Below are 22,708 nucleotides of genomic sequence, written 5' to 3'. Positions count from 1 at the left end.
CTCATTGAACTAAAGGCAAATGAGAAGAAAATAATTGCTGAACAAAAGGGAAATATCAATAAAGAGTTAGAAAACCTAAAGAGATAATTCTAAACCTAAGACCTAAAAAGAAAGCCTTGAGATGAAAAGCACAATGACAAAAATCCATGAGAGGGCTTTGCAGACAGATTGGAGCAGGCAGAAGAACAGTCAGCGAACTTGAGGCAGAACGAGGGAAAATACTGAGTGTGAGGGACAAAGGGAAAAGTGCTTGGAGAAAATGAGCAGGGTCTACGAAACCCGTGGGTCACTGTCAAGAGGACCAAAGGAGAGAAGAGAGAGCACAGTTGGAAACCCAAGATTTGATGAAAGACATGAATATAAACATTCAAGAAGCTCAAAGAACTCCTAGAAAGATGAACTCAGAGACACATTATAATCAAATTGCCAAGACATAAAGATGAAATATGTGTGCGTGCATGCGTGTGTGTGTGTGCGTGCATGCATGTGTGTGTGTGTAGTGCCTGAGACTGAACACAGGACCTTTGCACTACATCCCCAGGCCTTCTTACATTTTTTATATTTTTGAGACAAAGTCTCACTAAGTTGCCCAGGCTGGGCTAAAATTTGCAATTCTCCTGCCTCAGCCTCCCAGAGTGCTGGCTTAAAGATGAAATCTTGAATGCAGCAAGAGAGAATGGTCTCATCACATACCAAGCATCCACAGGAAAACTATTGGATTCTTCATCAGAAACTCTGGAGACAAGGCAGTGGGCCAGTATCTTCAGACTGCTGCAAGAAAAACTGCCATGTAAGAACACTGTATCTGGCACAACTGTCCTTCAGAAGTAAGGAGGCAATGAAACTCAGATAAACAGGAGCAAGGGTGTCACCACAATGGCTGCCCTGCTGACTGTGTGCAAAGGGGACGGGCAGAGAGCAACAAAAGGTCACAGTAGGGACTTGAGGCCACGGAAGGAGGAAGGACCCCAGACAAATGACTCCGTGGGCAACGGTAACGCCCAGAATTATTGTCCGAAGAGTTTGTAGCTGCACTTTTTGTTTTCTACATGATGTAAAAAACAAACACATGAAAAAACTATTGCAAGCTCAAAAGCCAGTACTACTGCAACTTTGATTAGCCACTGTGCTTAGTTCTGGTATAATTAGGAGGCAAATGTATTAAAAATTATTAGTTTCTGGTTTTGGACACAGAGTAAAAGAAGTAATTTTGTAGCATCAATAATGGAAGGGTAAGAATGGGTTCTATGGGAGAAGTGTTTTTACATTTTTCAAATGAACCTGATATAAATTCAAACTGGACCATTAAAGTGTTAGGATGTTAAATGTCATTGCCATGGCAACCAGAAAGAAAACAGCTACAGAATGTGAACCAATGGAGATGAGAAATTTGAATGTTTATTCCCCTCCCCCCAAAAAATCAACCAAACTCGAAAGAAGACAATAATGCAAGGAGTGAGCGAAAAAAGCCAGAAGACACCTAGAAATCCTAGGAAAATGGGAAACTGAGCTCCTCCTTATCAATAGTTAACTGGATTAAGCTCTCCAAAGTCAAGGATTGGGTGAACAGGTTTAAATGACATGACCCAACTATCTGCTGCCTACAAGAAACTCCCTTCAGAGCTAGAGACACAGGTTGTCTTAAAGTGCAAGAATGAAAAGAGATTCAGATGCAAATGGTGACCGAAAATCTGGGGTAACTTAAATAAGCAGTCATAAAACAATAAACAGCCGGGTGAGGTGGTGCTGTAATCTCAGCACTCTGACAGGTTAAGCCAGGAGGATCAAAAGTTCAAGCCCAGTTGCGATAACTTAGCAACTTAGTGAGACCCTATCTCAAAATTTACTTATTTTTATCTTTTTAAATTTTTATTTATTTATTTTTTTAATTTTTGGTACCAGGGATCGAACTCTGGTCCTTGTGCTTGCGCAGCAGGCAGCAGAACCATTGAGCTAAATCCCCAGCCCTCAAAATTTATTTTTTAATTTATATTTTTATTAGTGCATGTTGCAGTACATAACGATTACATTTGTTATGGGGTGCACGTACATAGCACAGCTTAATTCTTTGTATGTCCTTTCCTCTTCTTCCCCTCCCTCTACCTCTTGGTCCCCTTGCCTTCAGGGCTGTTTGCTTCCTATTATCTCTTATTTTTGCTCTTTATTTTTTTTTCAGTACCAAGAATCGAACTCAGGACCTTACTCTTGCCACGCAGACATGGTGCCACTGAGCTAAACCCCTGGCCCTTTTGCTCTTTATTTATACTTTGGGTTTTTCATATGAGACAAACCATGTAATATTAAAACTCATGTGTCTGATTTATTTCACTTATTATGGTCTCAAGGGGCATCCATTTTCCTACAAATGGCTCAAGTGTATCCTTCTTTATGGCAGAGTAGTACTCCATGGTGTGTAAATACCCCATTTTCTTTAACCATTCATCTGTGGATGGGCATATAGGCTGCCTCCAAGATTTAGCTATTATGAATTGAACTGCTATAAACATGGGTGTGCACGGTCACTATCATATGGTAACCTTAACTCTTTTTCGTTTTTGTTTTTTTGACACAGGTCTTGGTCAAGCTGATCTTGACCTGTGTAGCTAAGGCTGGCCTCAAACTCACAGTGGTCCCCTTCTGCCTCAGCTTCCCGAGGACTGGCATTACAGGCATATGCCACTGTGCCCACCTCTTCCTTTGTGTCTTCAGTCTCATCGTTGTGGCTGCCTTGATGTCCTGAATTGATTCAGACCATCTGGTTCCCTTTCATGGTCATTTTGACTTTGCGGAAGAGCTGGAAGTCACCAATGCCAGATCTGTGAATGAGGTGGATAGCAGGTGGGGACACACAGTAATGTTTTTGGGTGGCTGCCTTTCTGCTGGATGGCCCACATTTCTTTTTTGGTACTGGGGATCGAACTCGGGTCCTTGCGCTTGCACAGCAGGCAGCGAAACCACGGAGCTAAATCCCCAGCTGGATGGCCCACATTTCTGAGCACACCCAGTAAAGACACTTACACTTGACCTCAGCCAAACGGCTGAGGAGCTGGCAACGAAACTTACGAAAGAGGACTTCCAGAACTGCGTCAGGAGAACACACTCAGTGGACACATTTTTTCCAGTATTTCCAATCTATGGCTGGTAGGACCCATGGACATGGCACTGTACTTACGGAAGGTTGACTGAATTTGCTTTAAGAGAAAAACCTAGCCAGGCACCATGGATGACTTAGGCAGGAGGACGGCAAGTTTGAGCTCAGCCTGGACAACTTAGTGACTTAACCTGAGCCTGTCTCATAATAAAAATTAAAAGCGCTGGAGTTGCAGCTCAGTGCAAAGGCCGTGGGTTTGATTCCCAGTATGAGAGAGAGAGAGAGACAGAGATCCTGATGCTGGCAGATGCCGAGGCAGGGCTGAGCCAGTCCCCAGGGTGCTGGCGTCTGGACGACTAAGCCCGCACAATAGCTGCGAAGCCCAGGTGCTCCTGCGGGGTGGGAAGAGCCCCTCATCCTGGAGCGGCCTGGGCCTGGTGACAGTCGCTGCAGTGGCCTTGCTGTACGGGTAGGTCAGCTTCCTGGGGTGCCACCCAGCCCACGCAGTTCTGCAGCACCCTGGCCACCTTCTGGTCCACCATCAGCTTCCGGTTGCCTTTTTTCCCCCTAAAGCTCTGCAAGTTTTTCTTTGTTTTCGGACACAAGCCAAAAGACCCTCTGGTCCCATCAACCCTCTGGATGCGCAACGCCATCTCCGGGCAGCACAGTGACTCCTGCAGGTACCTGAATAGCTGCAGCTTCCTCCAGCCTCTTCTTCCCTTTGGCTGGAAAAGCACAGGTGGGATCAACTGATTTCATTATGTTCTGCAGACTGGTGAATATCTCCTTCAAAATAGAAGCCCATAATACCGTTCTGTAATCGCAGCACTCTGGGAGGCTGAGGCAGGAGGATCACAAGTTCCAGACCAGCCTTGGCAACTTAGTGACTTAGTGAGACTGACGGCAGCTTTCCAGTGGCAGATGGGTTCCTCTGCGGGCAGCACCCATAGCAACTAGGGTTGGCTTGGACCGGAGGGCAGTGGTTGAGGAGGGCCAGGTAGTTCTTCTAATCTGGGGGGACTGAAGATCTCCCCCAGTACCTCAAAAGCATCCTCAGCCGTGTGACCTAGCTTATCTAGCTCAGCACGAGTCCTGCTGCGTGAATAAACTGAGGACTCTACATCTTCAGCCCTTTTTTATTTTTTAGACAGGGGCTTCTACTGTTGCCCAAGCTGGCATGGAACTTGTGTTCCTCCTGCCTCAGCCTTGCCAGTAGCCACTCTCAAAATGTAAATGTAGGGCCGGGGACTTAGCTCAGTGGTTCTGGTGCCTGCCTCAAAAATGCATCGTTCTGAGCTCGATCCCTGGTACCAAAAAGAAAAAAAAAAGTAAATGTAGCTCAGTGGGAAGGTCCTGGGCTCAAACCCCAGTACTGCACCAAAGCAACAAAGCAAAACAAACAAAACCTGAGCACCAGGTCCATTTACACATTGGACACTTAAGTCCAACCTGTAGGGGCAGAAGGACAGGGCTGCCGCGCTGGTGAGGTACCGGCCGCAGTGAGGGGAATGCACACAGCGCCCCGAGCACAGGCTGGGAGGGGCGGAGGCGGCCCATCCCACGTACAGGGATTTTACCACACTGCAATGTGTCACTGGATTTGAAAAGAATGCCGAGCCATCTGATCCGTGAATGCTGTGTTTAGGTCTTTATTTCCCTCAGTCATGTTCAGTGTTCAGTGCACCAGTCTTACACTATTTCATCACCTTTATCGCTGTTATTATTTATATTATAAATGCTATCTTTAGGATTTCATTGTCCTGTGTGAAGGGGATTGGGAACTGAACCCAGGGTTCCTAAATTAAGCTGCATCTTAGCCCTTAAAAAAGACTTTTTCAAAACATTGTGAGACAGGATACTGCTAAGTTGCCCAGCCTGGGGTTGAACTCAACATTCTCCGGCCTCAGGCTCCCAGCATGATGGGTTACAGGTGTGGCCCACCATGCCCGGCGCACCCCCCCTTTTCTTTTCTGTTTTGGTGAGTATGTAAAAATACCAGTTATTTTTCGTATTTTGAATAAAACCTTAATAATGTATCCAGTATCTTGCTGAATAATGAACTCTCCAAACTCAATGGCTGGGCAACTTTTTATTTGCAACATGTTTTCCAGATCAGCAGCTTGGGCAGAACCGGTATCGCCCCTGGTGGCCTGGGCCCCACCCCGAGCCCTGGTGGCCGCTCCCTCTCAGGGCCCAGTGGAACCGTGAGGCCTCTCCACCCAGGCCCGGGCTAGGCCCAAGGTGCAAGGCCCTGGAGCATAGGCTGAGTCACACATCCTCAGTCACACCTCCTGCAGAGCCAAGCCACCCCAGCCCGACAGCAACCGCGGCCAGCGTGGGAGGGGACCCAGGGTGCCACCCACCACCAGGAGAAAGAAAACAGCCACCCACCCATCCCACATGCTCCAGTTGCTCCTGTGAAATGCAAATAAAGTAAGAAAGAGGGGGCACCGTGTCACCTGGAATCCTAGCACTCTGGGAGGCTGAGCCAGGATTATGAGTTTATACCCAGCCTGGACAACTTAGCAAGACCCTGTCTCAAAATACAAAATGGGCAGGGGGTGTAAGCCAGTGCGAAGGCACTGGGTCCACTCCACAGCACTGCCAAAAAAAAAAAAAAAGTTACAATCATAAAAAATGCAAAAAGCTGTAGGAATTGAAAGGATAGAACAACTAGAGATGAGATGGTTTTCACTTTGTTTTTTTTTGTTGTTGTTGTTTTGGTACGGGGGATCAAACTTGGGTCCTTGCGCTTGCGAGGCAGGCGAAGGAACCACTGGGCTAAATCCCCGGCCCTTCACTTTGTTAATATTAGTATCAATGCATCCAGGTCTGGCAGTGCAAGCCTATAATCCCAGCACTCAGGAGGCTGAGGCAAAAGGATCACTTGGGAGGCTGAAGCCAGTTTGAGGCCAGCCCGGACTACATAGCCACACCTTGTCTCACAGCATAAATAAATAAGGGCCAGGGATACAGCTCAGCGGTGCAGTGTCTGCCTGGCAAGCGTGGGGCTGAGTTTGATTCCCGGCACTAAAAATAAATATATATTTTATATATATATATAAAATTTGAAAATGAATCGAAGCCTGTAGCCCCAGTGCTCAGGAGGCTAAGGACTGCAACTTGAGGCCAGCCAGAGCCACTTACCAACACTCTGTCTCAAAATATAATCTGGTAAAGGGCTGGGGACATAGCTCAGTGGTAGAGCACTCGCTTAGCATGGGGCCCAGGTTCAATCCTCAGAACTAAAGCAAACAAACAAAACCTCGCCAGCATGAATAGACCAATAACCCTGGAAAAAACTGCAGTATTAAAATTCCTAGCTCCTCAAATAAACATATGAAAAAATGTTCATCATCACTGGTCATTCGAGAGATGCAGATGAAAACAACACTGAGATTCCACCTCACCCCAGAAAGAATGGCTGCTATCAAGAAATCAACCAATAACAAATGCTGGCGGGGATGTGGGGAGAAAGGAACCCTTCTCCACTGCTGGTGGGAGTGTAGGCTGGTGCAGCCACTGTGGAAATCAGCATGGAGATACCTCAGAGAACTAGGCTAGAGGTCCCATCTGACCCAGCTGTTTGCCTGCTGGGTATCTTCCCCAAAGAATTAAAAGAATCATACCACAGTGATATATGCGCACCCATGTTTATAGCGGCACAGTTTGTAACAGCGAAAGCTTGGAAGCAGCCCAAATGCCCATCAACTGGAGACTGGATAAAGAAGATGAGGTTTTTTATAAAATGGAGTACTACTCAGTCATAAAGAATGAGAAACTAGGGCCGGGGATTTAGCTCAGTGGTTCTGCTGCCTGCCTTGCAAGCAGAAGGACTTGAGTTCGATCCCCGGTACCAAAAAAAAAAAAAAAGAGAGAAACTAGAGACATTTATAGTTAAGTGGATGCACATTGAGGCCATCCTCTTAAGTGAAATAAATAGGACACACATGTAAATACCCAATACTTTCTCTAGTGTGAGAAACTGAAAGTGTAGATAAGGATTAAAATGATTAAAATGAATAATTGATAATTTGAAGTAGGAAAAGGTCCAAAGGCATAGGGGTGGCGGGAGGGAAAGGGGAAAAGGAAGAAGGGAAAGGAAAAATTATGAAAAAAGAAAAGAATGGAAACAAAATCTATGTAAATAGGGAAGGGTGCAGGGGATGAAGGGTTCACAGGTAATGGGGAAAAAATCAGAACCAAGATACATCAGGTACAGGTACAAGCACCCAATGATAAATGTAAACGTATAATGATAAAGGTATACCTAAAATGTACCAATAAAAGAGTTTAAAAGAAAAACATTCCTAGCTCCTGAAAGGGACATTTCCTCCAGCCCTTTACAGATATTCTACCACAACCCCCCAAGGAAACCCAGGTGTAGTGGTGCACCAATGCAGTCTTAGCCCTCCAGAGGCTGAGGCAGGAGGATTGCCACAAGTTTGAAGCCAGCCTGGCCTACCTAGCAAGACTCTGACTCACAAACCAAAAATAAATAAACAAAGACCTACCAAAGCTCTCACGCCTCGAGAGGCCTTCGAAGCTTCCATGGTCCTCCAGGCCCTAGCACCATACGAAAAAGCAATGTGCTCATCTCTCGAGTGCAGATGCTAAACTCCTGGGCAAGTTGTAGCCCATCAAGTTCACGGTGCCCAGCCAGTGGCCCTTGTGGCCAGCTCCCCCTTGTGGGCACCCGGGCCTTGGGGCGGTGACCCACACAGGGGACCACCTGCTCCTCAGCCCTCCAGCACCACCCGCACGCCGAAATAGAAACCACACTACCCTGGCTGCGCAGCCGCCAAGGTCATCTGGTCTCCATGCCTGGGGCGGCGGCTGTTCGGAGCCCCGGAAGCAGAGCCCAGACGTGGTTTCTGTGGTGGTTTCTGTGAGGGACGACTGTGCGCGAGCTGGGGTGTGGCGGGAGCTCAGGGACAGGACCTGGGGACTCCCGAGGCAGAGGGCTGGGGCACAGCTTCCGACCAACGCCACCAAGGACCGGCCATAAGCTCTCCGCCTCCCGGCTGAATGCTCCCTGACCTCCATCGACAGAACCTCAGGTCACAGCTCGGGTCCCCCCAGCTGGCCGAGTTCCAGCTCACCCTTCCGAGGGAGGCTCTGGGTCCACGGGACCCCTTGCCCTGGCCGGAAGGTGCCACCTCCCTGGGGAAGGCGGAGCGGACAATGGAGGCAGGACCACAGCCAGCCCAGGCGACTGCAGGAGAACCTGTCCACGGGGCTCATGGTACGGCACTTGCCTGGCATGCTCCAGGCCTGGGCCCACCCTGCACCCCTCCCACAGGCGCCTACTCCCCAGGCCGCTCCGCACCATCCAGCAGGGCCACACAGCTGCCCCGCACTGTGAAACAGGGATGGGCTCCGGAGGGGTCAGGGTCCCGCCATGCAGCAAGCCCAGGGCCGCAGCTGTCCTTGGGCTCATCTGCAGCCTCAAAGGGCATGGGCAGGGGGCAATCTCCTCCGGCCCTGCCCTGGCCGGGCACGCAGTCTGCAGAGGCAGTGAGTGCCACATCCACCCTGGGCATCAGCTCTGCCAGTGCCTTCCCCACAGGCAGCCAGCAAGTCCGACAGCCACACTGCAGCTGCCCTGTATTCATCTGGCTTCCTTCCAGACGGCTCGCTGGGCAGATGTGGTCCCAGCCTGGGAAGCTGCTGGCAACGGACAGCACCCTGAGGCGCAGCAGACACCTGCTTGAGGGCACAGGCAGGGGTGGGCGCAAGGGCTGCCTGGGGCTGGAGCTGTGGGCCCTGCTGTCCTGAGCTCTGCTGCCCAGTGCGACACAGAGCAGGGCTGGGCACTGCAGCCGGGGGGGGGGGGGCGTGGTGCCAGCACCCGTGCAGCTGCTCTCCCAGGAGGCCAGGACCTCCTCGCTGGGGGCAAGGTCCAGATCACCACCTCACGCCAGTACTTGCCTGAGCAGGGTCTGCCTGCTGCCCCAAGTCCATTTCCACCCTGCCGACATGGCTGCCTCAGCTGTGGCTGCAGCGAGGCCAGGGAGCCCTGGTGAGCAGGACCCTCGCCCAGGCGGTCACCACCACCCACACCCCCGTCTCTGCCACACCTGAACCTGCCCCGTGTACTCAGTGCCAGGCTGAGGCCCGCACTGCCCAGGGCCAGGTGCTATGGATTCCAGGAGGGCAGGGCACAGGCTCCCTGTACCCAGCCACACTGCCCCCAAGCGCCCAGCCCGGCTGCTGTGAGTTCTATGTGCCCTACAGAAACCAGAGAAAAGACCATGCAGAGGATGGCACCGGATGGAGGAAACCGCCAGGACCCCAGGAGCCGGCTGGGCCAGTGAAGAGGCTGGAGTGGCTAGCGCAGCCCCGCCTAGAAAGCCCACCGCCCGGGGCACCCTTCCCCTGGGGAGATGGGGCACGGAGCACAGCAGACAGAAGATGGCATATGTCCTTTTATTGGAACCAGACTACAAAGTAAGGCACTGTGGGGTTGCTGGTCTCCTAGCCGGGCGGACCGGGAGGGGCAGGCTGCTCAGAATTACACGCACTGTATTTAAGGAGGGAGCTCGGCAACCTGAATTAGGCAGGGTGTGACTTACATAGTGCTACTGTGCTAACCCTAAGTTCATCAGTCCATCAGAAAGGTCCTCCGTGAGTCAAGAGAAGGCAAAGTTTTGACTATTACAAAATCCTCAGGAGTGTTCTGTAAGGCTTCCAATCGCTGCCAAGCGCCCAGCAAGTGGAAGAAGGGGAGGCTGGGGAGGGCAGGAAGGGGTTCCCACCCGCTTCCCAGGGAGTACCCTGCCCCAGACTTCCAACTTCCCACAGCACACGGCTGCCCGCCACTGCTCATCTCCAGGAAACGCACGGAGCCGGGGTCCTGGTGCTTGAGTCCTGCTGGGGAACCCAGGCTCGGCCGGAAGTGGGGTCTGTGGGGACAGGCCTGCTCCCTGCGGCATGCAAGGCCTGGCCCTTCTTCCTCGGGGCAGACCTGCCGTCCCCCAGGATCCCAGAGAGCGGCAGGTGGGGTGCAGGGACCCGGGGTCAGCACTTCCACCACACTGCTGGGCGGGCCCGTGTGGGCCGGTGGGGTGGTTTGACCCAATCTACAATCCAAGTTTCTGGGGGGAAATAGGTTCTCGTGGTCTACTAAGATACGAATACAAAAGGCCTCCCAAAGGAGCCTGAACTTTACATAAAAAATGTTCTTCGGAGAAGTCCTCTCTGCAAATGTTTCAGGTGACTTTAACTGCTCTTCCGTGCTACGCAGTGTCCTTGGGTTGGGCGCTAAGGTAAGCCCGCATCACCGCACTGGGGCGCAGGGACGCTGTGGTGAGGGAGACGCCGTAGTCAGCCAGTTCCCCATGCAGCCACAGCGCCCTGTCCTCCAAGCTGCGCTGAGCACACTGCAGGCAGAGGGACAGGAAGTGGACAGTGCTCACTCGGCGCACCAGGCTCAGCTTGGAACCGGCCTGCAAGGAGGACACTGTGACCACCCCGGCCGGCCTGGTGGACCCCAGTGAGACCAGGCCTCACGTGACTAAGGACCAAGCGGATGGCAGGGATGGCAGGGATGGCAGGGAGCGGAAGGCCGTGGGCTTGCAGGAAGAGGGGATTGTCCTGGGCGGCTCCGGCTGGCCGGTCACTCGTCCAGGCCAGGGCCAGCCAGCATGCGAGGTGTCTCTGCAGGAAGCTCCGGGGCTGCCTGATCTGTCTGAAGAATGAACTAGTTGTTTTGAAACTTCTCATATGGGTTTTTCTCTTTAAACAAACCTGAAAAAAACAAACAAAAAGTAACCTGAGTTACAAAGTCAATCACTCAACTGGAAACAAGATTCCCAAAAGCAATGTAAGTTTGCTAAGTTTCACGTGAAGTTTTCTTTTTTTGTTTTGACACAGGACCTTGCTAAAGTCTAGGCTGGCCTTGAACCTGAAACTTTCCTGTCTCAGCCTACCAGGTGCTGGGATAACAGGCATGGGGCACCACACCAGGTTTATGAGAAGATTTCTTTCTTTTTATTTTGGTACCGGGGATGGAACTCGGGACCTTGCACTTTCGAGGCAGGCGGTTGGCCCCATTGAGCTGAATCCTGGGCCCATATGTGAAGATTTCTGAGGCTTGGGAAGATGGGTTCTCTGGCAATTCACACTGCTTGCTGAGCTTTGTGAAGTCAAACTGCAATGGGCTTTAAAACAGGAATAAGACTGGGCATGGTGGCACACATATGCCTGTAATCACAGCACTCTGAGAGGCTGAGGCAGGTAGACTCCAAGTTCAAGAGCAGCCTGGGCAACTTAGCCAGTCCTTTCCTCAAAATTAAAATCTTTATGGGCCAGGGATTTACCTCAGTGGTTCCGCACTTTGCAAGCGCAAGGTCCCGAGTTCGATCTCCAGTACCAAAAAAGTAAATAAATTTTTAAAAAGGGCAGTACCATTCAACAAACAAATAAACTGAAGTGAAATTTCCAGGAAACAGTAATTCCAACAGATCCTAAGAAACAAAAGACGTATTTGCTGATGTTCACAAACAGAAATTGAGAAACTTAAACTATTTCCACAGCTTTAGACTTTAATTGAACAAAGCAAAACAAAACCACCTTACTCTAAAGGTCCCTGTCATCACCGAGGTAGCTACAGAAAGAAGGAAGATCATCAGTCTGCCTCAAGCAGCACAAGACAAGAGGGACGGACCCGGAACTTGGCCGTAGCAAGGAGCCCGTGCCTGCGCCCACTCACCTCCCTCCAGGAGCGCTGTGCGGCGAGCAGGCTGGGCAGCCAAGGCTGGGGGCAGCGAGGCCGCAGCAGCCAGGCTACAGGCGACAGCTTCGGTCCCCACAGCACAGCGGCTTCAGGCGCTGAGCAGACCCGGGTGCCCCTCCCACCCGGGCCCGCACCCCACTGCAGCACTGGCGCCTCTGCAGCCTGACACGGGATGGGAGGACGTCCCCAGGGGTTCCCACGGCCCACACCTGAGCCCCTGTGCACTGGTGCTACAACACCCCCGCGCAGGAAACCTCACAGTGGCGGGGTCTGGCCCCAGTGGGGAGGATACTGAAGCAGCACCAAAATATCACTTCCCTCATTCAAACAAGAACACACACAAAACCGCCTGTCAGGAAAGAGCGTTCCCAAGAATCCGCCTTCCACGGCACTTCAGGACACAGGGAGCAGGCTCCTGGCCAGAGGCCGAAGTCCAGGCAGGCGGGGTGAGTGCCCACCGCACCCATCTGACCACACAACCCCAAACCCAGTCAGGAGGCTGCTGGTCACTGCGGGCTTTAAACCAGCTTGGAGCCCGCTACACACAGGTGCAGACAGCGGGAGGTAACGCCGGTTAACATCACATTGCTGAGGGCCGGGGAATTCAGCTCAGTGGTGCCGCCACCTGGCTGACAAGCGCAAGGTCCCAAGTTTGATCCCCAGTACCAAAAAAGAAAAGGATCACATCGTTCAGGAAGTGCAGACCAAAGGAAAAGCTCACACTTGACACATACACTCACCACATTGCAGTCACTGGCCAGGGTCTCCCTAAACAAAACCAAGCAAGACAAAGCACCAGCAGCCCTGGGAGGGGTGACGGGCCTCATTCAGGCCAGTCTCTGGACAGGAGGGTCACATGCCACAGCCAGGAGACAGGACAGCAGGCACCCGAGGCTGAAGGGCTACACCAGGCCGCCAGGGCTCAGAGCTGCAGGTGGGCACACTGGCTTTGGGGAAGATGGGTCTACAAAGAGCTCCTGCGACCCTGCAGAGGCTCTGCGTTCTGTGAGCCAGCAAGCAGCACACGGGGAGGGGAGGACAGCCTGGCCGAGACACAGCCACCCAAGCTTGCTCTTGCTCTGCGGAGAGGCTCAGCGCCACTGTGCGGGGGTGGGGGTGGGGGGTCGGCCCACAGCTCCTGCTCCCTCTCACACCACAGACAAGGAGGGTGGCTCGGCGCTGGTCCCAACCAACACAAAGGAGACACAGTGACTCTTACCATATTTTCTTCTGATTTCATCATGTCTCGACTTCATTTCTGCTCTTCTACAAAAAAATAAAAATAAAAAAAAATCAGGCAGCATCAAACTACCTAAATAGTACAACATCAATATGGAAAATGGGCTTTTCCCTTCCTGCAGCCGAGGTGCAGGTCCCCAGAAGGCCAGGGTGGGCGGGCTTAGCCATCAGACCACACCCCAGCACCGGGGCAGGTGAGATGCAGCCAGTCCCCCAGGCTGCTCCAATGCACCACCCTCCTCTCTCTGATAAATCAGCTTGATGTATGATAGGGTGAGCAGGCACCAAAGGCCCGGCTGCTTCGGCAGTTATGAGTGCAGCCCCTGCACCAAACTCCAGACATCTGCCAAGTAGCACACACGGCCAGCTGCCCCCAACCCTGGGAGGAACAGATCGGGCAGGCAAAGCTGCAAGGCTCCCCTCGGCCTGGGAATCCTGGGGACACGGAGCCCCCTTGACTGGGACACCGAGGATACTCAGGACTCAGTGTCCAGCCCTCCAGATCCGAGTGCCCAGGGAGTCGCTCCGGCCTCACCTCTCCTCCTGCCGGACTCTCCTCTCCTCCTGCTCCCTCATGGCCCGCTCATCGCTCTTATCCGGCTTCCGGCTCCTCTTTCTCCTGCAGCAGCAGCAGCAGCAGGCCACAGCGATGCCCAGGATGATGGAGCCGCCCAGCACGGACATGGTGATGATCAGCGCCTCGAAGTTCACTGCAAGGCCAGACATGCCGAGTCAGAACCCTGACCATGGAGAACAGAGGGCCCTGAGCCTGGCGCCCTGCGGTGCCCAGCAGGCTGTAGCTTGCAGCCTCACATCTCCCTCTAGCCACCTGCCTATCTGTGACCTCATTCCTGGACAGCCACAACCAAGGGTCAGAACAGCTTTTCTATTTGAGATGGAAAGGAAGTTTCCAGTCTGAGAAAGGTGAACAGAAACCAGAAAGAAGCCCAGGCCTCTCACACTGAGCCACACTGAGTCCTCAAGAATATCATAGCTTCCCGGAGAAACAAATCGGAGAGGGAGACGTCTTGGGACGGCTGACACAGCGGCACGGCGCCACAGCACGGCTTCCCGCTGAAGTGACCTCAAGTGACAAAGTCCAGGTCAGCAGCTTCTCTCAGAACCTGAAATTACGCCCGTCAAGCTCTTCCTACTCAGCTCAGCCCAGGGCCACGCAGGAACCCCACACGGCTCGCTCGGCACAGGCAGCCAGACACCGTCACGGCTCCCGAGACAGGGTGAACCCCGCTGTGCAGCCCCACCTGAGCCGGAGCGCAGTGGTCACCTCTGAACACCATCCCTGGGTGGAAGAGAATGGGCTCTGCCGAGTCCCGCCCGGGGGACCGGAGACACTCCGTGAGCAACGCCTATAACAGACTCCTGGTATGGCCACTTATTAAACACTATCTGTGCTGTTTTTCCTTCTTGCTTATTAAACATTTCTAAATTAGCTGTCAAGTGTTACATATGCTCCAGTGCCCTTCAGCTTTCCATCACGTGTCCTGCCCTCCCATGACCTAGTCTGTGTGTGTAGAATTACAAAAAATGCCAGTAATGTGCATAAGTAGAAGGGAACCCTGTGTCAGCAGATGGTAGGGCTTTCTGACTAAAGAACTCTCAAAACAACCAATGAGCTCAGTGAGATAGCTGGCTCTAACACCTAGCTACCTTCCAACTAAGGAGCCACCAGAGCTAGCTGTAAATAACAAAACTGTCACAACGCGAAGTAAATCTGCAGGCTCCTTGCTGTTCACCCTGCAGGGTGAAACCAGGGCCCTCCATCAAAGGCTGTAAAGAGGAGATGCCCTGCTTCAGGACAGATCTCATTTTTCTCCAAATGAACACCTACTAAAATCGCTGTAATTAAGAATCTACAGCCATCCTGCCTAAGCACAGACGGGGTCGTTCTGAAGCTGTTCGTAAGGGTCATGAAGTGTCCGTGAGGTAGGCCTCGGCCAGCATCACATGCTGCCTTGACCCCTGCAGAATGACCAGGCCGAGTGACCCATGCACAGCCGCCCTCTCCTCCCCAGGACGGGGCCAGGGCCAGGCACAGTGCAGGCTCACTCCCTGCGATCACCTCACCACCCGGAAGCCCGGAAGCCGCACGGCCCTCTGGGAGCGAGGTGCCCACCCTCTCTCTGTCTCCCACAGACGAGGGCTGTTCCCGGCACACCCGTGTACACTTGCATGTGGCATGGATCTCACATGTCTGGGGGTGAGTAGTGTGTTTCACCTCCCCCGACTTGGGGTGGAATCTCACCTGCCAAGAGTGTCAGCAACACCCCTCCCTGAAACGCTGCTCAACCTCCCCAGTCCTCAAAGAAATGCAGTCAGCACCTCGATGCCAGCGCCACACACCCAGCACGACCTTGGCGCTGGCAGGCATGTTGTGCCAGCCACAAGTCCTCCGCGCCTGGGGGTGTGATGGGCATGGCCAGTCCCACCACCTGCAGGGGCCCCACCCAGGCTGACAGGCTCCCCGAGTGAGGCGGCAAACATGGCAGGGTGCTGCCCTGGGCCTCCACACGAAGGTCGGGAACAGGCGGCACTGAGTGTACCGGGGGGAGGTCAGTGCACAGCCACTGCGGCCAGACAGGAACGCAGCCCAGAGCTGGGCATGGCTGCACATTCCACTTTAGCAGTGATAACTGCACGTGGAGGCGCCAACCCACTGAGCACCGCTGCCTACACAGCCCACGGAGCGCAGACACGGAGACGGGGGTGGGCACTGCACGGAAATGATGCACCGCCCGAAGCAAGAGTCACAGGCAAGACTGGGGACAAGGCAGCAGCAAGACAAGCAGTGGCAGCGAGGGCGGGGCAGCCAGGCACTGGCGGGGATTGAACTCAGGACCTTGCGGTTGCCAGGCAGGTGCAGCGCCACATCCCCGGCCCTACCTCAGCAACTTCCGAAGAACTGCTTCAGAGTGAAGGGCTAGGGCTGAGCTAGGAATCAGTGAGCCAGAACAGTGGCGGCACGCCTAAGGCACTCGTACCACAGTGGGCACGCAGAGCCCTGTCACCCCAGCAGCCGAGCATCGGAGAGTCAGGTTTAACTGCAGTGTTGGCACTTCGCAATAAATAAGTGGGTTCTGGGTTGCAGTTTGGGCACTCAGTCTCTACACGGTTCCCCATCCCTGAGTTAGAAGACAGGTGAGTAAAGAGCAGGCTGCCGAGGGATCCAAGCTGCAAACACACACACAAAATCAAAGTGCTCTAAGAAAATACTGGCTCCTTCATGAGCAGAAGGAGGCTCTGACCCCCAAACCTGAAGCTACAAAAGATCACAAAATTCAATGCAGAAAAATGAGTTCCAAGTAGCAAGAGACACCACAGACTTAAAAGACAAACAAGGAAACAATATGAATCCGACAAGGCTAACGTCCTGCATCCACCACCAGCAGACAGACGCAGGAGAAAGACAGGTCCGAGTCCGGGCTGCAGAGGGGCTTCTAGCCAGGAATGCAGAGTCCCAGGGGAACCACACCGGGTCCAAGAGCGGCACGGGAAGATGCAGTAATGCAGAGACCTTCCCCTCCACCGCCCCCAGCACCGAGGCCCACGGCCGTGGGGTCCTGCAGACTCCCAGGGACCTGGCCACCTGCCCAGACCCAGACACCCTGGCCCCTGACTTCCTTCTCCCGGCCGTGGCTCAGCTACATGAGCATGTTTCCTAGCAATGTATGCTGAGCACATGGCAGAATTTTCAGAAAAGCATCCATTTCGCAAAAAGCAAATGAAAATGATGACTTACCCCAGCAAATCCCCCAGCGTGCGGAACTCAGCTTGCAGAGAGAAGCAGGTGGCAAGATCTTCCTAACCGGGTAGTCCAAGCATGCCTTGTTAGTGTTGCACCACAGACACTGGAAGACACGGACGTCGGACCCCAGTGTCAGCCAGGGAACCAGCCCGGCCACCTCACACGGCTTCCCCTGCCTGTGACCTCAGCAGCCCTACCTGAAGCCGTGCATACAGCCTTGGTCCTGTTTACCTCGCTGCCCTCTGGTCAATGTCCAACAAGAGGGTACCTGGCCTTCTAGGCCTTCTGGTCTCACTCAATGCCCTTGTAACTCAGATGGCTCCCCCGACCTGTTCTGCCCCAGCCCCGTGGGCCTCCATGCTGGTCCTGAGAGCTGCCCCACCTCGGCAGTGGCCTCTTCCCAGACATCTGCATGTCCCTCATCCCGAGCCCACCCTGACACACGGACTCAACACACCACCACCTCCCCTGCCCACCCCAACCTTCGGCACGCTCTTCATCGGCAGCACCGCCACCTAACGCAGCCCACACAGGGTGTCCACCACGCCCCGCACAGGGGCAGGCACCAGGACACAGGACACAGCTGGCCCACATGAAGTGCTGGCTGAATGGACTCAGAGGCCCCGTGCCTCCTGCCCTCCACCTTTACATCTGCACTAAGTCATGGCAGCTTGAAAGGCAAACTCAAGAGCAGGAGAGGCCTCACGGCTGCTTGTCTGACACCCCGAATGTTAGGGTGAGGCTGGAAGGGTCGACAGCCCAGCATATGTCAGACCCCGGAGCAGGGCTTGCCCCGCACCACAGCAGTGCCCAATGGGGTGATGAGTGTGGCAGCAGGTGATACACGGGAGGCAGCGAGCAGGAGAGCTGCAGTCTCAACAGCACGGGACTTCCCAGTCACGGCAAGACTCTGCTGGTCACTACAGCCGTGACTCCACCAGTGTTACTGGGTTAACAGAACTGAAGGCATGGTTTGGGGCTCTCCGGCCCACTGTAAAAATATCCAAGCGCACCCTGGGCTTTGTTCCCCAGGGCTATTTGTGCAGCGCCCACTCATGGTGACAAAGCCTCAGAACCTGCACTGGTGGACAGCAGCAAATCTGTGTGTTCTGTGCAGGGACACCTTCCACATGGGTGGCTGTCCTGGATCAGGAACTTGTAGCTGGTCCTATCTTCACCAGCTCAAGCTGTAGACGTCTTCACTGTCCACCATCAGTGCGGGTGCTCACCGAGCAGACAGCCTTCTCCGGTGCGGTGGCACTGGGAATTGATTGAACCCCGAGCTTTCATTCAACTGAGCTACATCCCCGCTCCTCATCCCACTTTTCTGAAATTCTACAACAGGATCTCGCTAAGTTGCCCAGGCTGGGCTCAAATCTATGATCCTCCTGCCTCAGCCTCCCAGAGAGTAGGGATTACAGGCGTGCGCTCACACCCAGCGCAAGTGCTGCAGTGGCAGCCTCACCTCCAGCCCACCCCTGCCTGCTGGTCCTCCTGCGCTGTCCAGGCCCTCCCACACCCTCCCGGAAGCCTGTGTGTCCCTGAGCACAGGCACTGTGGCCCGGGCCAGCCCTCCACTTGGCCTTTCTGACTTGCTCCAGTGGGTTCGGCGTGGGGTCAGGTCTGGAGCCTCCTGGGCTTCCCTCCAGGGACTGTCACCCCACCCCACCCCACCCCACCCCAGGGCAATGCAAACACAGGCATCTGCACACACAAACACAGTGAGCTCCTTTTACAGCTGATATGACTTCCAATAGGAAAATCCAGAGACTCAAAAGAAACGCAGTTGAGAAAACTGGGCCAGGGATTTAGCTCAGTGACACCATGCCTGCCTCAAAAGCACAAGGTCCTGAGTTCCATCCCTGGTCCCGGCCCCCCAAAAAAGACAAGAAAAAGAAAAAGAAACCAACACCCAGGTGACCATGTAATTCACCTCAACCCTGCACTGCGCCCCGGGTGAGCTGTGAACACAGGGCCAACATCTCAGAGCAGAGGCCAGCTAGTCCGTCTTTCCTGGCCCAGCTGCCAGGGAGAGGAAGAGGCTCCTCCCTGAGGACCCGGCAAGACCTGAATGAGGCACATACACAGCCCCACCCCACGGGGTCCCCAGAAAGGGCCACTGAGCTGTTTTCTCTCCCAACTGCCATCCCTCAGCTTCCCAAATGGGCCCACACAGTGCTGACCTCAACAAGAACCACCAAGGGCTCCTCTGTGGGGCGGAGCCAGAGGCCAGCAGGCCCTGAACAAGGACACTCCTGCATTGTGGCGCGATCTATGCAGGGGCGCTGTCTCCTACTCCTCCAGAGGGAGTCAGTGATCCAATTCATTCAGATCCTGGGACACCCGCCCAGGAGGGGCCCCCTCATTAAGCAGGGTGTTAGGGAACTTGCTTCAGAACAGAAACCTTCTTGCTCAAGGCATGCAGGCATGTAAGGCCACCGAGGACCAACTGCAGTGCTGTGCTGGCTGAGTCTTCCCAGGGGACCAGATGGCCTCAAGGTCTCTGCTGTCCCTTCATGGGTGACAAGCTGACAGAAGCACCCCCACGCTCTGACAGCCGGGGGAAAGCAAGGTCCCTCCTCCTCTTCCCATCTCTTGACCGTGGACAGTGATGCTGTAAGACGGAGTCACAGCCCAACAGGTCTCTGAGGTCTTCGACCCCACAGGAAGGCCTGGTCTCGGGCCGAAGTCTCAGACCAATGCCTGGCTGGCTGTCAGCACTGGTCACCGAATGCGCACACTGCTGCTTCCCAACCAGCTCCAGGAAGGCCCAGCTGAACACTTCCTGCTCCCCAAGCACCCGCCACAGGGTGAGATCGCCAACTTGGACTGTGCTTGGGGTACCTGCAGTTTTAGTTAGAAGGTTTAATATGCACGAGAGAAGCTGCATCGTATTTAGCAAGCGTCAGGAAAACACCCACTGAATCCCAACACTGAAACCCTTCCCACACACGAAAGCTCCCTGGACTCAGAGAAAGCGCTCAGACCCGCGTTACTTACAGAGACGTTCTTCAGGCACTCTTCACACGAAGTGTTTGTGTTCTGAGCACAGCCTGCAGGGAAAGCAGGCATGAGAGGGTCAGGCAGTGGAAGGCAGCTCACAGACCAGGGGGCCATGGTGGGTGCACCAGTGCCGCAAACCTCTCATCACACACACATACGGACCAGCCGCTCTGAGCCCTGCAATCCCAGCAGTCAAGAGGCTGAGGCAGGTGGATGACCACACCTGGGCTACACAGTGAGTTCAAAGCCAGCCTGAACTACAGAGAGACTCTGTCAAAAAACAGAATTGAAGAGTAAAGGGCCACCTCAGAAAATAACATGAAGTAATAAAATCATAATTGGTCATTTTATAACTAGTTTATTTTTTAAATGTACATGCTATTTTATTGTAAGCTGAAAAACCAGGAAATAGCTAGAGAGGGAGTGTAAGTCAAGGGCAGCCACACTGAGATCAACAGGGGCTTTTCACTCACCTCACCCAGAGCCTCCCCAGGCCCTGAGAGCCCCTAGTCACATGAGGAGGCACAGGGTGTGCCTGGCACACCCCTGTCCTGGTCTTCTCCCAGTCACCTCCAAGAAAGGGTGCCCTTCTCATCAGTCTGACAGAGTGGCCGGCCTCAGGCAGGCCTCCCTCCCAGATCTTCATATCGATAATTGTTCTTGTGGGTGCCCGAAGAGACACACCTTGGGCTTCATCCACCCCTGGCCTCTGGATTACTAGCCAGTGTGAGTCAGTGAGGCCGGGAAGGAAGAGGCGGAGCCACCCAGCCCTCCTCCTCCAAGGGCCAGGAACAGGGTGGGTCTTCAACACTGGGAAACAAGGTTCCTCAGCAAAGCAGCCAGCTGGATGGTCCCGTTCACTTATGGAAGATGCCACATTGTCTTGCTAAGCAAGAAGGAAAGACTGACCATTCTCTATGGCTCCACATTTCCGGAGGCAGAAAGCTATGAGCTCCAGATAAGAACTGCCCTGTGCTCCTCAAGGGCAGCACTGAATGTTCTGACTCTGGAGTCCTTACTTTGAGGCTGCAGCTTAGATTCTATGTGCTATTTTGTAAAGAACTTTCAGGCTCATTCACTTTGGAAATTAAATGACCCCCATTCCCCCACACACACATAAAAGTTCTTCTGTCAGGATATACTGAACCACACCAGAACTCACTTTTTAGTGCTTTCCTGAAGTTTCAGGTGGATCAGTTAAGTACAGAAGGACACACTACCCTGTGTGGAGAGATACACTTTTCAAAAACAAGGAAACAATCTCAGGGCTGGGTGCCAACTCTGGGTGAGTTGCAGAAAAGGAATGATTCATTTAGACAAAACAGTCCTGTTACCCCACCGTTTCAGAAAGCAAGGAGGTGAGCTGTGGTGGTATGTGCACGCTGCAGTTTCTGTACAGGTCACCCAGACACCCTGTTGCTGTGCTGCTCAGGTGAGAGCCAGGAATGCAGACACACCTCCAAACCACACCGCCCTGGAATCTCCGGCCTCCACTGTGCTCCTGGGGATTCTTGTGCAGGACCTCAGCTGAAGTCCATTTAGGGACTGGCACTCCCAGATGAAGCTCTTGGATAGCCTGACTCCATACACATCAACATGGGCGCCAAAAGTCCATTCAAGTTTCTTTAACTTCATATATTTTGCCCTACAGATCTTCAATACATTATGGGTTCCTAAGGTTTCCCTTCCACCAAAGAATATTTTTAAAAAGTGTGGGCTTGCCAGACATGGTGGTGCAGACTTGAAATCCTAGCATTTGGGAAGCTGAGGCAGGATGACTGAAGCAAGTCTGAGGCCGGCCTGGATTCTGTCTCAAAAAAAAAAAGTGGGCCAGGGATTTAGCTCAGTGGTTCTGCCGTCTGGCCCGAAAGCACAAGGTCCCGAGTTCCATCCCCGGTACCAAAACAAAACAAAAGCCAACTCAATCTATGCACAGAATCTATGGCAAGAGAGCCCTCAGCCCTGTAAACAGTGTGCAAGGACAAGGCCGCAGCAAGCCCAGGGAAGCTGGGCAGTACACTAAGGGCTCCTGCCAGGTGTCCCAGCACAGGACTGAGGGAAGGAAGAGCTGACACGCCGGAGCAGCACTTCCTGGTGAATTCCCAAAGTGCCCCGCAGAAGTGCAAGGCTGGGGACCCCAAACAGCCAAGCCCGCCTGCCGGGTTGCTCCGCGCAGTCATCTGCTCCAGCCAAGCAGGCAAACACGGCCTCGGGCCGCCGATAAGGCCTGGCGCCGGAGGGCTGAGCACGCCCTTCTGCCTGATATCGGCACTCACCCGCACCTAGGCGGCTACAACTCAACTCAGGCTCAAAGTCCCTCGCACCACCGACCGCAATCAGCTGCGCTGCCGTCACAGCCGAGCACCCTTGGAAAGGGACGAGAAACCTGAACAACTCCGGGCTGGAACAGCAATCCAGGGGGTCACAAAGAGAAAGCGCGGAAGTGAGGCCCAGGGGCCACCGCGGCTCTGCCCGCGGGCAAGCGCCCGCCACGCGCCCGGCAGGGACACCTCGGGGACGGGCGCCGCCCTCAGGCCGGACGGGGCGCCGGGTTCCGCCGGACGGAGCGCGCGCCCGGCGCCCCGGCGGCAGCTGCTCGGGCCCCGCCCTCCCGAAACGCTGGCCAGAGCCGGGGCTCGACACCTGGCTCCTCCGCGCCCGGCTGCCCCGGCCCCGCGCCCCGCTCACCTGCTCCGCTCGGCGCCGGGGCAGCCGCCTGGACCAGCAGCAGGAGCAGCGCGGTGCCACCGAGGGGCAGCACCCACCGCGGGAATCCGCGGGCCGCCCCGCGCGCCATGGCCGTCGCAGGTCAGTTCCTCAGGCCCGGCCGCACCGTGACGCCAGCCGCTTGGTCCGCCCCGGGAAAGCCGCGACG

The 22,708-nt window shown here is 54.1% G+C and overlaps 1 protein-coding gene across 1 annotated transcript; it reads right to left on the bottom strand.

The window, feature by feature from the left end:
- Positions 1–9,504: 9,504 nt before the first annotated feature.
- On the bottom strand, positions 9,505–22,684 carry Pttg1ip (PTTG1 interacting protein). Its single transcript, XM_004842510.4, has 6 exons — positions 22,522–22,684; positions 19,831–19,883; positions 16,825–16,933; positions 13,603–13,777; positions 13,048–13,094; positions 9,505–10,840 (listed from the first exon to the last, which is right to left on the bottom strand). The coding sequence occupies exons 1-6, from the start codon at positions 22,628–22,630 to the stop codon at positions 10,794–10,796; spliced, it is 540 nt and encodes a 179-aa protein (XP_004842567.1). The 5' UTR covers positions 22,631–22,684; the 3' UTR covers positions 9,505–10,793.
- Positions 22,685–22,708: the final 24 nt, after the last annotated feature.

Source organism: Heterocephalus glaber, unplaced genomic scaffold (assembly GCF_053883595.1).
Source record: "Heterocephalus glaber isolate CG9 unplaced genomic scaffold, H.glaber_assembly_v1.0 deba00000122, whole genome shotgun sequence".
NCBI classification, from domain to species: Eukaryota; Metazoa; Chordata; class Mammalia; order Rodentia; family Bathyergidae; genus Heterocephalus; species Heterocephalus glaber.
Note: the sequence above shows the minus strand (reverse complement) of the source record. Positions and strands in the feature narration are given on the sequence as shown.